General features: G+C 40.4%; 1 protein-coding gene across 4 annotated transcripts in view; it reads right to left on the reverse strand.

Annotated features, from left to right (window-relative positions):
• The window catches only part of LOC126424923 (ankyrin repeat and SOCS box protein 3-like), a 212,186-nt gene that overhangs the window by 114,290 nt on the left and 80,833 nt on the right, over positions 1–17,063 (reverse strand). For all 4 annotated transcript variants that reach the window (XM_050087767.1, XM_050087766.1, XM_050087768.1 and 1 more), the window contains exon 4: positions 16,216–16,325. In XM_050087767.1, coding sequence (XP_049943724.1) covers positions 16,216–16,325 — 110 coding nt within the window. The remainder of the gene's footprint in view (positions 1–16,215; positions 16,326–17,063) is intronic.

The raw sequence follows: 17,063 nt of genomic DNA on the forward strand, positions 1-17,063 counted from the left end.
ATATTAATCAGGGAGACAGTGGGCCCAGTGTCGACCTGAAAACTCACATCCTCAGTGAAAAGGTGGAGCATGAGGAAAAGCTTCTGCGCGGATGGGTCATCCTGTGGGATTACTGAGTGCAGAGCATGAACGGTATCTTGAGGCCCAGGAGAGGCAGGACTGGAGCAAGTCGAGCAACTACGACAAACCGATCGGATGTGGCCCTCCTTGTTAAACGATGTGAACGTTTTCCAGCGATAGGGACAATCGGGTCGAGAATGTGCAGTAAAGCACTGTGGGAACAATGGAAAGGGGCCACGTGACCGGCAGCGAGGGGCAAGCGGAGGCGCCGACGCCATAGAGACATCGGACAAAGTGTCGTCCCAATGGCGCTGGCCACTGTCGGTCAGGCCACGGCGACATCGCTAGGGTGGAACCTGCCAGGACACATCGATCACTGCCACTTGCGAGTGCGCCATAAGATGCTCGTTGGCTGCCTGAGCATTTTCAAAGGAGTGGGCAATTCAGGGAATCTCTTCTGAAGAGGGGTTATTGAGCTTCAACACCACAGAGCGGACCTCAGGATCAGGAGGCAGCTGAACCACCACATCCTGGATCAGGAAGTCCACATACGAAGCCTTACACTGCTGATTGGTGCACATAAAATCGCATTGATGGCTGAGACCCTGCAGGTTTGTGACCCAGGAACAATACAATTGACCAGGCTTTTTATGGTACTGGTGGAACTCCAGCTGAGAGGCGACCACATAGTAGCATTGGGAATACTAGTTCATCAGCAAAAGACATCTCCTTCAAAGAGAGAGCAACAGAATCAGACAATGATGCCAACTTGCGGAGCAGAAAGAACGTGTCTGGGGAGGCCCAAGACAGGAACAACAACCGCTGCAAGGAGTCATCTGTGACGTGAAAAGCCGTGAAATGTTGTTTTAGTCGATTTAAGTATGTTTCCCAGTCTTCTTTAGCGTCATTGAATGGAGGGAATGACAGTGGACATGGGAAAGCATTGGACACCCGAGGACTTAGAAGCTGTTGTGTCAGTGCATCGCTAGCATCAACTCTGTCCGTAAGTAATCGCAGTGACTGCTGTAAGATGTCTAACTGGAGCTGCTGCTGCTGCATGAGCTGTTTATCCAGCAGACAGACCAACTTTGCCTCAATGCTAACAACGACCACCACTTACCTCGTCACCAAAAATGTTGTAAGAGCAACCATTCCAGTCACGGGGTTGCCATGAAGGAAAGCTTAGCAGGACCCACAGAGCAGCTCACAAACAGCAACACAAACAGGAAAGGATGGGCATGAACAACGAAGGACAACCAAGTGAAACCTTACGAACAGCAACACGCAAGAAGCAACGGAGTCATAAGAAAACCTCACGAATCAACCACATCCACTCGTACACAGAACAAAGTAATGTAAACACGCTGTCTGTAGGCGAGATGTCGATAGACGCACGCAAAGATCAGACTGACTGGCTGAGCGCTTAAATACATGATTGGGGACATCGCTATTGGCTGCTGGGACCACGTGTTCCACTGTGGTGCCCTTACATTATACGTGGGCCAGGAGGTGCATGCCGCCACAGCTTGATGCGTGATGGTGCAGAGACCTCTAGTGGTCTTCGACGCCCATGCCGTCTGGTGCGGATTCAAATCCCGCAGCATGCGGTACCAGAGAGTAGGTGACGGATGGATAGGCAGAGATGGATCAATTTCCTGGCATCCATGCTCCCTGGACCTGAACCCACTGAACTTTTATTTGTGGGGGCACTTGAAAGATCTTGCGTATGGAACCGCAGTACAAAATGTTCAGAGTCTTTGTTGCCATATTATGAAAGGCTGTGAAACCATATGCAATACTTCAGAGATGCATCAGCGCATCTGAGATTCACTATGACAGTGGGCTGATGCATGTATCAATGCCAACAGAGGCCATATTGAACATCTCCTGTGAGAAAGAGTTGCATGTGGTATGCTGGTGCATTCTGTTCATGTGTGTTTCCCATGGTTGATGAGATGGAGAAAATGACCTGTAATAGGGAAGGAAAGCATTTCCAGACCCATGTTCATGTAACAATTTCTTTGTGTATGTGTGAGGCATGTGCCCTGCAATTTGTGCTGGACATTTTTGTTACACCCTGTATAGAGGATATCATACAGAAGGGTATCACCTCTCGTTAGTTAAAAGATGAATATATGGAGAAAAGTAAATGGCAGGAGGATGGTGATATCTGAGACGGCACATCTGAGGGGTGGTGTGAAAATGGAATGTTTTACCTGAAATAGCATTGAAAGTTTTTCAGCTGTACAACAATGATGGGTGAAAAGAATAGCTAGAGTTACATAATACTGAGCATTAAGAAGACAATGAAGATGATGAATGAAATGTTTGTAATTGAGTAGCTAAGATAGTACAGATCAGGAAGGTCAACTATAAAATAATAAGATGATGCAGAAGCTGTCTATGGAATTAACAGTTTATATGTGCTAAAAATGTGATTTCACCTGATCATCTACTAAAGTGCGCCTCATTTATGTTGGTGGCCGAGTTTAGGTTCGTTCTGCGCATCTGACGTCAAAAAATGCAGTCAGCCAATGAACAGAGAACAACGTTGTCAGATCTCGACTGCAGAGCAGAGCACAGACGAGTGTCTTCAGTTTTAGAAACGTTCAGTCATAAATAAAGTAATAGAACAAAAGCAATGTCTCGATAGCAGACTTTGTTTTTTGAAAGTTTGGAAAAACCATTCTTTATACCAGTTGCTTCATTTTCTATTAATTAATTAAACCAAACAAGCAATAAGACTCTTAATTCAGGCAATAGCAAGGAAAGGTGTTTGTATCAATTTCACGAACCGCTTTTTCGTAATAAAGAACAGCGGTAATTGTTTATTTCCTATTGTACTTCGACGAAGTGCTAGTAATTCATAAGCATACGAACAGTGTTTGTCAGAATTTTGCATGACCTGTTAGAGACCTTATGGAGAGATGTTGCAGGATGAGCTGCGCTAGCGTAACAGTTAAGGCGTTGGGTCATTAAGCAAAAAGTAAAGCGTTCAAACCTTGTGTGATGCTAAAAATTTTCTTTATTTAAAAACAATATCAAAGTGTCTTACTTCACGAATTTTATTCGTTTCATTGCAATTTTTTGAAATTTCTAGTGCTTTGTCTCTTCATTAACCCTTTCGCTGCTGCAGTCACGTGCTCCCCGCATTCCGCGCTGTGCGCGATTTTGCCTGTGCAGACACATGGTTTTCCCACTGCTTTGACACACTTATCATTCGATTTCACAAAAACTATTTGGCCCAAAAATTTGATTTTTACACATCTTCTTGACTGATACCTTCCCCCCATAAATGACTTAATTTTGTTTCGATGTTCAACCCAGTTATTGTGCAGCATTAAATGTAGTAAACCATTGCACGAAATTTTGAAGAGTTTGCAGAGGTAAAAGTCCATAGCGTAAACTTTCCGTATGGTCGATTTTAGTTGCCACAATGTTGGGAATGAAACGTGGACAAGGTACCTAAATTTCATATAAAATTTACTGTATAACAATATCTCATTTAATTTAAGTACCACATAGGTATCGTATGTAATATTGAGGAATATTCCGTCTTTCGCGACTGTAATAAAAGTTTTATTTACACCGGGCACGTTTGGCTTTATTTTAAAGCACTTCAATCAGTCAAAGGAAGTGGGGGGAAGGTATCAGTCAAGAAGATGTGTAAAAATCTAATTTTTGGGCCAAATAATTTATGTGGAATCGAATGATAAGTGTGTCAAAGCAGTCGGAAACACCATGTGTCAGCACAGGCGAGCAGTGAAGTGACAAAATCGCGCACAGCGCGGAATGCGGGGAGCACGTCTCTATAGCAGCGAAAGGGTTAACGCGGCCGTGGTGGCTTTACTTCATAAACTGCGCGCTCCCTCCTAAACGTAAGCTTGCGAACTATACTATACTATGGCGCTGCTTCTCTTGGAGCGTGCGTCGTGTGCAACTGGCAACGCAGCAATCACCCCCGTCTGGGCAGGCATGCGCAAGCCGCCAAGATAAAAAAATTCAACTATAGCTAGAAAGCAACCTCTGTTGTTGAAGATGCTCTGTTTCATTCACATGCCTGTCCACAGCTCACTGCCTCTACTCTTCAGTAAGTTGTTACCTTTACTCCTAAGATATTTAAATAATGTACATTAGAAATTTTATATTTTTAGCTTCAAAATAAATGTTGTGAGTGAGTAACAGACACATGCTCATGTTTTAGTATTTCATGAATATGTGAGGTGCAGCAACAATGTTACCTGTTTGGTATGAACAACATCAGGCAGTGATATGTTATACTGCAACAGAGGTATGACACTTGAAGCTATCACACTAACATTCATACCCTCTCTCTCATACAAGGTAATGCATATCTCCTCTATCTCTCATTGACAATATCCAAATGACGTATTATAATTCTTAACCATTGTTGAAGTAAGTGAGATGAGCTTCTCTAGCTAATATTCTGTACCAGTTTAATCAAAATTTGTCTTGAAGATCAGGAATAACTTTACGTAATTCAGCAGCATTTCTTGAGGTTGAGTCAAAACTTTATTTTGGTGGTAGCTACGTGTATACAAGATGAAAAAGATTGTTGTTATTTACTGTTATCTATGCTGTTTCCTTTTTCAATTCAATCAGTATTGCTATTCTCACAATTTGTTAAACTGCACTCTGTGTTGTGTGTATCTGTTTACTTTTATGAACCAATTAGTGAAACCTCCACAACATGCAACACTGGGAAAGCTGTTAAGGAACAGTTCATCAGCAACACAGTTTCTTTTAGTACTGGGAAGGAGAGAAATCATAAAGGACTAAATCCAGGCATTAGCCCACATCCATTCTGCGCACTTGACTGTGCCAGGATGGGACTCATCAGACTTGGCTGGGCTGGGATGAGCTGTCCTGAACCAGCTCACACCATCATCCAAGGTGTTCATTTGCACAATAGGCTGGGGCGAGCAGTAGATAATACAAGGGGGAATTTCTCTTTTCCAGTTTAGTGCTCCAAGGACACTTTAACATATAAAAGCCTGAGCAACATCTGTTTATGCAACATTTTCCTTATTTACAAAGAAGTTTCACTTTCTCCATAAAAAAAGAAAACACCTACTATTTATTTTATGTGATTTTTTAAAACTGTGTAATGTTTCTCTACTGAATTTGAATGATGTAGATGATTAAAGAAATTTAATTTTTTTCATATCTTTGCTGCATAATGAACTACTTACCTCATCAATATTGGTCATGGATGCTGGAGAAGGATGATATTTGCCAAGCACATGCACTTTATTTGCATATACTGAACAGAAAAATACATGGCCTGCTAGTTTCCATTCACTAATTTTAGATCATGCATTAATGCAAGTTAAATGTAGCTTAAACAGCTTCAGAATTGTGACTAATATCTATCTGTTGAGATTGACATCTGACCTTTTTCAGATGGATGTGTGGGTTATCGACTGGTGTTGATGCCACAACTGCAACCTCTCCTGCATATCCACAAACACTACAGTAGAGGTGAAAGAAATTACTATTGACTGATGTACACCTAGCATTATATTCTCATGTGTTTTTGAACACCTACAAACAGTAACTCCAAACAAATTAATTTCTTCCTCGGTGGTGACTGTCTAAATTGAACACATATTTCTTATTGGCTTACAGTAGCTCACATCTTACATTATGAACAGAAGTAGCCATTTAATATTTGTTTAAACACTCCAATTAAATCAAATGTCTTAAGTGACTAAGACACTTGAAATTCCTATTTATATTTTATCTTTGGAAAATGAAAAACATAAAATAGCCAATTTTATGGACTCCAGACCAAGAAGAGTTGTTGAATGTGTATTGGGATAACACCAAATAAATGGAGATAAATGAGGAAGGAAAAACGAAAAGAGAAAGAGACAGACAGAGAGAGAGCAAGAGAGAGAGAGAGAGAGAGAGAGAGAGAGAGAATATGTGTGTGTGTGTGTGTGTGTGTGTGTGCGTGTGTGTGTGTGCTTGCGTATTCAGTTCAGAACACTGAAAAAATGTTTTTGACATATAATATCACACAGACCTTGGGTTTTGGCTAAGTCATTCTCCACCACATTATTCTCCCAGAGGAGCTAGTACGGTAAGGTGTAAGAACAGTACTGTAGGGTATGAAAAATAAAGAGCAAGGTACAAGCGGATTGTGGCTTCAATTCAGATTTTGATGCCTGTCACAGAAGTTCAGTGAATAAGAGCTTTCATCACAGAAACTGAGGGTTCTGACTTCGAGTCCCTAACTTTTCAGCTGATTTCATAACAGCTGTGAAGCAAAAATTTATTCAGTTTATTTGTTGTTTTTTAAAAACTTTAACCAGGCAACTGTTACTGGTAGTTCATTAAAACCTGAGATCGGTAACACCTAATGCAATAATAACTGTTAAGGACGCTTTTTGTCTTTACATTCATGCTATGTTTACTTTTTGGAGAAATTCCAGTCGACAATGAAGTTTTCACTATATAAGTTCTGAACAGTGAAGTAACTGCCAGAGGCAAACTAGAACTCTTTGATGAGTAATATCGAGGATACAGCTAGTGAGGAGGCTTCGCCTGCGAAGTCTGAACCTCATCCTACACAGACTTACTCCCCAGTCCCTGACTGAAAGAGTCTATCTAAAGCATCAAAGCTGAGCCAAATCAAACAGTAGGATTTTGCATTTTGTGAAGTACACAGTTTTATGTTTGTCAACACTTAAAACAAGTTTCCAATCTTTGCACAACTTTCAAATTTTATCAAGATCTAACTGAATGTTTCTGTAAAGTTTTCACAAAATACTTCATTCTAGATGTACAAATGCAGACTCTTGTGCCAGTAACATTGAACAAAAAGTTCTCGCATTTACAGTCACTTCAAGTGATTAAAATTACACGAGCTTTCAGCCAAACACTCCTTGGCCACTGGACTGCTGGCACACCCCTTTATACACACTGGGTGCTGGCTGTAGCATCACTGGTGCCTGCAGAATCACCAGATATGGGCGTACAGCATTTGGTATTCCCATTTCAATCACATGAGTGCTGGAGTCCACACTGAGCTGAGCTGCAGACTGCCAGTTTCTGTTCAGGGTGTTATTGGTAATTTTTATTTCAATGGCTTGTTTAATTAACAGTCCCAGAAGCCATTGGTGCGAGCCACAACAGATGTTTTGTCAAATTTTAACTGGTGGCTGTTTTCTAAAGCACAGAGAGGGGGGTAGGAGGGGGGGGGGGGGGGGGGGGAGCAACCAATAAAGTTATTATGGCCAACAAGAAAAGGTCGTTAATAATTTTTTCATAATGTGGGGCCACAGTCATAATATACTTCTTTAAAGTCAGTACTGCCAGTCTAATGGCAGCACTGACTTTAAAGGAAAGGGGGTTAATTGTTTTTGTGTAAATACATTGGTAATAAATTCTGCACTCATCATCCCATTATGACTCCTGTTAGCTTAATTTTGTGTCGGTACCACAATTTCTCCGTAGGCAGATTTTTGTCTTGAACTTATATGTGCTCCACTGCAGACATTTTAATATGCTCTAATTAAGCTTAGTGTCTGGAATTGCTTGTACATTTAACAAAAACTATCCACGAAGATTCCTAAATATCTCTGCACCTTCACGACCAAGAGACTTCTTGGTGATATGAGTACAGTCAATAGTGCCTAAATCACCAGGTAAATGTGCAACTGATATTTAATAAAAAATACTCTGAGTTTTCTTCCACAGGCATTTTGATGAATTCTTTCTTCAGTGACGCAATGCAGGCCAATACTGTGTGGACAGTACCGCAAGCTATTGCTGCACCTGTTTTAAAAAAAGCACCGAACGCTACCTGAAAGCTTCCTGTGGCATAAAATCTTAATGTTAAAAGTAGCAGGCACATTGAAGTCAGTGACTTGTTTCTTTTGCTTGGTTTCAGCAGAAACACTCTCGTAATGTGCTCTCAACCTTAGTTCTAGCTGCTACACAGTATTTTTGTCCAAGCAAAATCTCATGTTAAGTGATTTATCATTAAATTTCACACATGGGTTTGTCCTTTCTTGTTGCAAGAAGATGCGTCAAAATACTTCTATATCTGTACAATAACAAAAGGAAACAATATAATTTACATATAGTGTGAGCACACAGAATGCTGCGCACCACAGTGGCCCAGAACACTCATAAAATACAGCACGATTTCAAAACATAGTGCTTTTATAATTATCCTTGTGTTCAGTACCATACAGAGAGTAGTATGAGTTGGAGAAAAAAATCTCTTGAACCAAGCAAAGTTCAAACCTGAGATCCTCTGCAACGTATGCCACTATGCAACCTCTCTGTACCTATACAGTATAACTTATATCCCCTGAAATACAGTACTTGACTCACTTATACTTGCTTATGTTTCATTCATAAACATGTGTGCAGTTGTAATAGTTGTTTACACATGTGTTCTGTAGTTAAAACAATAGTGAAGAGCTGACATGGAAAATAATGTAAGTGTCAAAAAGTAAATTTTTCAGGAGTTAAGAAAATGTAACTGGAACTTAAGAAATGCTTTATTTCTTCTAATCTTTAGGTACAAACAGTTTAGTTATGTGTTTTGAACAATAATCACTAAAGATATTAACAAAAGTTATTGAAAGCATTGTTATACACCACAATAAAAGGTTAGGAAGAGCAGATGTCCTTGTAGAAGTGATGATATTTTGGATCTAGGTAATCCAACATAGCCAATAAGTCTTTTTCTTGGCATCGCTAATATGTATTGCATGTGTCTCATTGTTGAGGGTGTGGATGCTCTCAAATTCTTCACATTTTCTCTTCTTGGAAATAGTATGATGCTCCCATGCTTCCATTTCATTGAAGGTTTTCTTTGTTTTAATTTCTGGTAAATCTGTCACAGATACTTTGCTCCACGATTTGTTAGTAATCTGTAATGATGTTGTGTTCATAAACTCATCACAGGCGTGGGAGACATCAAAGAAATAAGATTTTGCCATTCTCACCACCTGAAATGGTTTATGTAACTGCAAAGATCTCACTACTCTCTGAAGTTCTTCCGGCACCAAACGCATTTTCGTTTCTCAATAACACCAAAATCTCGATCACGAGGTGTATAAGAATTCCCAGAGACCAGAAATTTCCATGCAGTAGAATCATAGTATCCTCTCACTACTAGATATATTAGAGCCAGCAGCACCATCTTGATCTTATTCTGGCCAGATCAGTTGTCACGCCATACTTCCAGCTGGCACTTAGGTGTCAATCGATTGGACAGAACGTTTAAAAGACATGATGCAATAGCGTTGCCTCCACGGCCTCCAATTCCTTCGTGCCACATACACATGACTGCAGAATTTCCCACATGAATACACAGGATGCAGTTTGACAGCAGGTGCATATAAAACATGTTACTATGTGTCAAAGCGGGCGTGGACATAACCTGTTGCATATTGATAGCTACAGTCACTATAGTGCTCGAAGAATTTTGAGTAGATGTAATGGAATCGGAAAGAAATCTTAGAGATTTCTTAGCTTTCCTGAGGTGAAGCTCTTTTGCAGCAATTGCAGCTAATCTGGACACCCCATTACTGGTGTTTATTTCATAGGTGACTTTACCACAGAATTCCTAGGGGACTAAACTGCTGAGGTCATTGGTCCCTATACTTACACACTACTTAAACTAACTTACACTAATTTATGCTAAGAACAACACACACACTGACGCCCAAGGGAGGACTCGAACCTTTAGCGGTAGGGGCCATGCATATCTGTCCTCAACCATCTAAAATGCAGATTGGGAAATTCTCTCTTGAAGACTCTGCAATAAAATCGACCATTGATATGTGTCACAGGAAATTTTTCCTCGAGTGCATGATAAAGCCGATTAATGTTTAAATCAGGACTGAGGCACTGCTTTCCTGACTTCTGCCTCGAATACTGGCTTTCTTCTGTTGGAAATGATCGTACATGATCTTTTATGTTATATGTGTCAGGGGCATTATATTTTCGCTTGTGTGATGTGGCAGAAGTGCCTTGGGCATCACTGAACATTATCTCTCCTTTCTTTAAGCTTTCCAAAAGAAGTTAGTTCTTCTTTTTTGATATTCCGAATACTGCTAGGAAGGTATTATTACACGCCTGTACGGTACCTTGCCATGTTGGAATAGTGTACACAACTGATACTTGTCTTCTGCTATTTGTTGGGTATTCATGGCTCCCCTGGTGTCTTCTTGCAATGTTCGTCAAATGAATTTTTTTTTTTTTGTCATCAGTCTACTGACTGGTTTGATGCGGTCCGCCACAAATTCCTTTCCTGTGCTAACCTCTTCATCTCAGAGTAGCACTTGCAACCTACATCCTCAATTATTTGCTTGACATATTCCAATCTCTGTCTTCCTCTACAGTTTTTGCCCTCTACAGCTCCCTCTAGTACCATGGAAGTCATCCCCTCATGTATTAGCAGATGTCCTATCATGCTGTCCCTTCTCCTTATCAGTGTTTTCCACATATTCCTTTCCTCTCCGATTCTGCGTAGAACCTCCTCATTCCTTACCTTATCAGTCCACTTAATTTTCAACATTCGTCTATAGCACCACATCTCAAATGCTTCGATTCTCTTCTGTTCCGGTTTTCCCACAGTCCATGTTTCACTACCATACAAAGCTGTACTCCAGACGTACATCCTCAGAAATTTCTTCCTCAAATTAAGGCCGGTATTTGATATTAGTAGACTTCTCTTGGCCAGAAATGCCTTTTTTGCCATAGCGAGTCTGCTTTTGATGTCCTCCTTGCTCCATCCGTCATTGGTTATTTTACTGCCTAAGTAGCAGAATTCCTTAACTTCATTGACTTCGTGACCATCAATCCTGATGTTAAGTTTCTCGCTGTTCTCATTTCTACTACTTCTCATTACCTTCGTCTTTCTCCGATTTACTCTCAAACCATACTGTCTACTCATTAGACTGTTCATTCCGTTCAGCAGATCATTTAATTCTTCTTCACTTTCACTCAGGATAGCAATATCATCAGCGAATCGTATCATTGATATCCTTTCACCTTGTATTTTAATTCCACTCCTGAACCTTTCTTTTATTTCCATCATTGCTTCCTCGATGTACAGATTGAAGAGTAGGGGCAAAAGGCTACAGCCTTGTCTTACACCCTTCTTAATACAAGCACTTCGTTCTTGATCGTCCACTCTTATTATTCCCTCTTGGTTGTTGTACATATTGTATATGACCCGTCTCTCCCTATAGCTTACCCCTACTTTTTTCAGAATCTCGAACAGCTTGCACCATTTTATATTGTCGAACGCTTTTTCCAGGTCGACAAATCCTATGAAAGTGTCTTGATTTTTCTTTAGCCTTGCTTCCATTATTAGCCGTAACGTCAGAATTGCCTCTCTCGTCCCTCTACTTTTCCTGAAGCCAAACTGATCGTCACCTAGCGCATTCTCAATTTTCTTTTCCATTCTTCTGTATATTATTCTTGTAAGCAGCTTCAATGCATGAGCTGTTAAGCTGATTGGGCGATAATTCTCGCAATTGTCAGCTCTTGCCGTCTTCGGAATTGTGTGGATGATGCTTTTCCGAAAGTCAGATGGTATATCGCCAGACTCATATATTCTACACACCAACGTGAATAGTCGTTTTGTTGCCACTTCCCCCAATGATTTTAGAAATTCTGATGGAATGTTATCTATCCCTTCTGCCTTATTTGACCGTAAGTCCTCCAAAGCTCTTTTAAATTCCGATTCTAATACTGGATCCCCTATCTCTTCTAAATCGATTCCTGTTTCTTCTTCTATCACATCAGACAAATCTTCACCCTCATAGAGGCTTTCAATGTATTCTTTCCACCTATCTGCTCTCTCCTCTGCATTTAACAGTGGAATTCTCGTTGCACTCTTAATGTTACCACCATTGCTTTTAATGTCACCAAACGTTGTTTTGACTTTCCTGTATGCTGAGTCTGTCCTTCCGACAATCATATCTTTTTCGATGTCTTCACATTTTTCCTGCAGCCATTTCGTCTTAGCTTCCCTGCACTTCCTATTTATTTCATTCCTCAGCGACTTGTATTTCTGTATTCCTGATTTTCCCGGAACATGTTTGTACTTCCTCCTTCCATCAATCAACTGAAGTATTTCTTCTGTTACCCATGGTTTCTTCGCAGCTACCTTCTTTGTACCTATGTTTTCCTTCCCAACTTCTGTGATGGCCCTTTTTAGAGATGTCCATTCCTCTTCAACTGTACTGCCTACTGCGCTATTCCTTACTGCTGTATCTATAGCGTTAGAGAACTTCAAACGTATCTCGTCATTCCTTAGTACTTCCGTATCCCACTTCTTTGCGTATTTATTCTTCCTGACTAATGTCTTGAACTTCAGCCTACTCTTCATCACTACTATATTGTGACCTGAGTCTATATCTGCTCCTGGGTACGCCTTACAATCCAGTATCTGATTTCGGAATCTCTGTCTGACCATGATGTAATCTAATTGAAATCTTCCCGTATCTCCCAGCCTTTTCCAAGTATAACTCCTCTTTTTGTGATTCTTGAACAGGGTATTCGCTATTACTAGCTGAAACTTGTTACAGAACTCAATTAGTCTTTCTCCTCTTTCATTCCTTGTCCCAAGCCCATATTCTCCTGTAACCTTTTCTTCTACTCCTTCCCCTACAACTGCATTCCAGTCGCCCATGACTATTAGATTTTCGTCCCCCTTTACATACTGCATTACCCTTTCAATATCCTCGTACACTTTCTCTATTTGTTCATCTTCAGCTTGCGACGTCGGCATGTATACCTGAACTATCGTTGTCAGTGTTGGTCTGCTGTTGATTCTGATTAGAACAACCCGGTCACTGAACTGTTCACAGTAGCACACCCTCTGCCCTACCTCCCTATTCATAACAAATCCTACACCTGTTATACCATTTTCTGCTGCTGTTGATATTACCCGATACTCATCTGACCAGAAATCCTTGTCTTCCTTCCACTTCACTTCACTGACCCCTACTATACCTAGATTGAGCCTTTGCATTTCCCTTTTCAGATTTTCTAGTTTCCCTACCACATTCAAGCTTCTGACATTCCACGCACCAACTCGTAGAACGTTATCCTTTCGTTGATTATTCAATCTTTTTCTCATGGTAACCTCCCCCTTGGCAGTCCCCTCCCGGAGATCCAAATGGGGGACTATTCCGGAACCTTTTGCCAATGGAGAGATCATCATGACACTTCTTCAATTACAGGCCACATGTCCTGTAGATACACGTTACGTGTCTTTAATGCAGTGGTTTCCATTGCCTTCTGCATCCTCATGTCGTTGATCATTGTTGATTCTTCCGCCTTTAGGGGCAATTTCCCACCCGTAGGACAAGAGAGTGCCCTGAACCTCTATCCGCTCCTCCACCCTCTTTGACAAGGCCGTTGGCAGAATGAGGCTGACTTCTTATGCCGGAAGTCTTCGGCCGCCAATGCTGCTTATTTATCAAAATTTAGGCAGTGGCGGGGATCGAACCCGGGACCAAAGATGTTTTGATTATGAATCAAAGATGCTACCCCTAGACCACAGGTACGACTCATTAAATACGTGCCTTGGGCATCTTTTGATAAATTTGATAAATCCTCATACAGCTTCTAGATGTCACTCTTGCTCAATGATTGACATGCATATCAGCATTTGCAGGAAGCCTGGATAGAAATGAACAAAGTGGAGCCAGCAATAATAATGAAGGAGTTTAAAGCAAACAATGAGTTGGTTATGTTGTTATATTTAACAAAGGACTGATTGAAATGTACCTTGTCTGGAGGTTTATACACTTCTTTCACTTTTGGGATGTTCCTTGACATCTTAGCTCTACACAATTCTTCAGGTAATTTCAAACACACTTAAATGAGTAGTGAATATAAATCAACTCACAGACTTCACTAAGTGTAGCATCAACTCTCACTGAATAGCGAATGGCACATGCATCCTTTTCCACACCAACAACTGTGGAGTTACATCAGATGCCACGTAGAAGCATCAGTGGAAACCACAAGCAATCGTTGCTCTTCACATAGATCTCTCTCCTGGCCATTGGCAAGAGCACACAGGATATTTTCAATGCAAAATTGGAAAATTGACCAATTTGGTACTTACATCCTTTCCCATGTCAGCTCTTCAATTACTACACACTGATAGTTACTGCTACTCACGCTGATAGAGTGCGAGCACATTTATAAGAAATATCCAGTCACTATTGGCTGCTGCCAAAATCAACAAACTTACCTGTTCATGGCAAATATTTTGAACTTTTGTTTCTTACCCTGCCACTGAGTGTCTATAAAATGCCTTTAAACTAATTACATAAATTACAAGATGTATCCAAGAATTTTTATGAAATCAATTATTATCTGGACTAATTATGTACTTAGCTGATAAGCAAAAAAATATATTTCGAGCTTCAGCAGTGTGGAAGTGCCATAGTCACACATTTAGATGTTAATAACTATATTATTATTTCAATTTGTATTTTTACAAAACAAAAGCATTGTTTTGTTATGCCACTACATTGTAAACTGATGATTACATTTGAACCCAAATTTGATTTGCAAAAGTTGATCCTGCTTCACAGTAATATAATCTGGGATTAACATCTATAAGGTGCAGATTTCTGGGTTAAGCTTGATCTGAAGTCATTTTCTGTGTTAATATAAGTTCAAATGCTTTAACAATCGACCCTTAGAGTTTAACAACTTGACAACACGGGGAAGATCAGATACAGAGCACTATCTAAGTTGAATGAGTATGGCCATTTAAGAATCATTCTTGTGTCTGTTGAAGTAATTTAGAAATAACACAGGAAATTTTATCAAAACACTGGACGGGGACTCAAATCCTGTTTCATTAGAATATAACTTTAGTGATGTAATCACAGAGATAGAGATTCAAGGGCAAAGAGTAGGGAGGGTTTGAGGGCAGGAGCAGGGAGGAGGTGGGAGATGAGAGTGAGGAGGAGACCAGAGTGGTCAGGGGGACAGGAATGGTATGTGGTTCGAGATGATGGAGGGGGGGAGGGGGGGCGCAAGAGTGAGAAGAGTAAAGGACCAAGAGAAAGGGGTGAGAGCATGGAAAGGAAGGGGATTAGTTGATGCGAAGGAGTGGGAATTGGGTGAGAGAATAGAAGCAAGCTGGCTCATGATAGAAACAAGTCATTAAGCATGCAGGATCCTGAAGCAGGTCGGTTTTATTCAGCATTCCATTATTCTCCACTCTTTTGGCTACAACATACTATTTTTCAACATAATTTACATTTCATATCGTGGCTTTATGCCACCTTACTGGAGGAGCCTTTATGCCCACATGGCATCACTCTATTGGTTGATGTCAGAGGAAATGTCTTGCTGCAACAATAATCTCCCAACCATGCATTTACTGCTTCCTGTGGAATGCATCCTTCATTGGGCCAAACAGATGGAAGCTCTTTATGGTCTCCTACAAGGTGGTGAGGACTCAGCAGACCCACATATTTGAGTACCCCACTGGTGTGAGCACTACCAACAAAGACGTCCAGTTGTGCAGCAAGGTGTTTGTTTGTGATATGTCTATCACCTCGAATGAGAGTGTCCACACTTTTCAACATTTCAGGAGTCATAGCTGTATGTGGCCAGTCTGCAGGACACTGTTCCAAAAATGACAACTCCCTATGCTTTGGTTCACTGCCAGGTCTCCATACTCATTCTGCAAGTGCTTATGAAAACCTGTGGTGCTCTGGTTTTCTGCCAAAAGAAACTCAATGACAGCTCTGTGCTTGGAACACACCTCTATTAGAGATGACATTTTGAAGGCTATGTATAGCACTGCCACCTATCAGACCTCTAGGGGCTGAAGCAGGTATTTTCCATGAATTCCCACAACAAATTCCACATATTTTCCACTGAAATGGTCCAAGAAAAAAAAGTGTTTTGCATTACTTATTTAACACCCTCATAAAAGAGAAATATTGTCCTAAGATAATGTTTGTAATTAATAGCATTAAATTAAGCATGGAAGCAGAATTTACTAGTGAATCCTTGTGTGCATATGATCTCTTTGTTTGCAACTGATTATCAAAATCTGTTTTCATTTAATTTCATTAAAAACAACAGTAATATTTTGATAATATGGGTAATAAAACATACTCTTTTGATGGCTTCATGAATAGGCCGGCTATGATTATTATTTGCAGCATTGATATCTGCACCAGACTCTAAAAGCAGGTGGGCACGGTCTACCAAATCAAGCTCACAAGCTGAAAACAAACGATACAATTACAATATTACCACTTGCAATGTAATACTACATTCTAGTAGATCTAGTAAATAATTGCAACATTTTAAATAAAGTCAAAGCAAACTATGAATAGTTTGCATATCTCTCTCTCTCTCTCTCTCTCTCTCTCTCTCTCTCTCTCTCTCTCTCTGTGTGTGTGTGTGTGTGTGTGTGTGTGTGTGTGTGTGTGTGTGTCTTTCGAACTCACATGCTGCCCCACCAGACAGATTCACAGATTCATCTATTCAGTATAGCTTTCTCACTCTGAAGAAATTCAGAATTGACTCATAGCAAGTTAGCAAGTTCACTTAGCACAATTTGTCATTAAATCTCAAAACCTATTTGTCATTCAATGGAAAACTAATACAAGTTGTCCTCATTCAGCTCACATTCCTGGTACACTTTTGGTAGCACATCAAACCCACAATGTTACAGTTTATCTTTGTGACATAACAATAGAAGAGAATGTCTCACATCAGGGGAACTTGAACGTAATTGCAGGTAAAATAATTTTGTCTGTGAATGGTACAAGCTATAAGGATAGTCAACTTTTCAACAACTCGCCACACAATTTAAAGTCCATAAAAAATATAAAAATACAAAAATCACAGCAAATGGAGCAGGGAAAAAGGGAATAAAAATGTCTTAAAAATTAGACTGACAGGAAGACAAAATGGCTAAACAGGAGTGACTAGAGACATGTATAATTAGGGAAAAG

The sequence above is a fragment of the Schistocerca serialis genome, chromosome 10, assembly GCF_023864345.2.
Source record: "Schistocerca serialis cubense isolate TAMUIC-IGC-003099 chromosome 10, iqSchSeri2.2, whole genome shotgun sequence".
Classification (NCBI taxonomy): Eukaryota; Metazoa; Arthropoda; class Insecta; order Orthoptera; family Acrididae; genus Schistocerca; species Schistocerca serialis.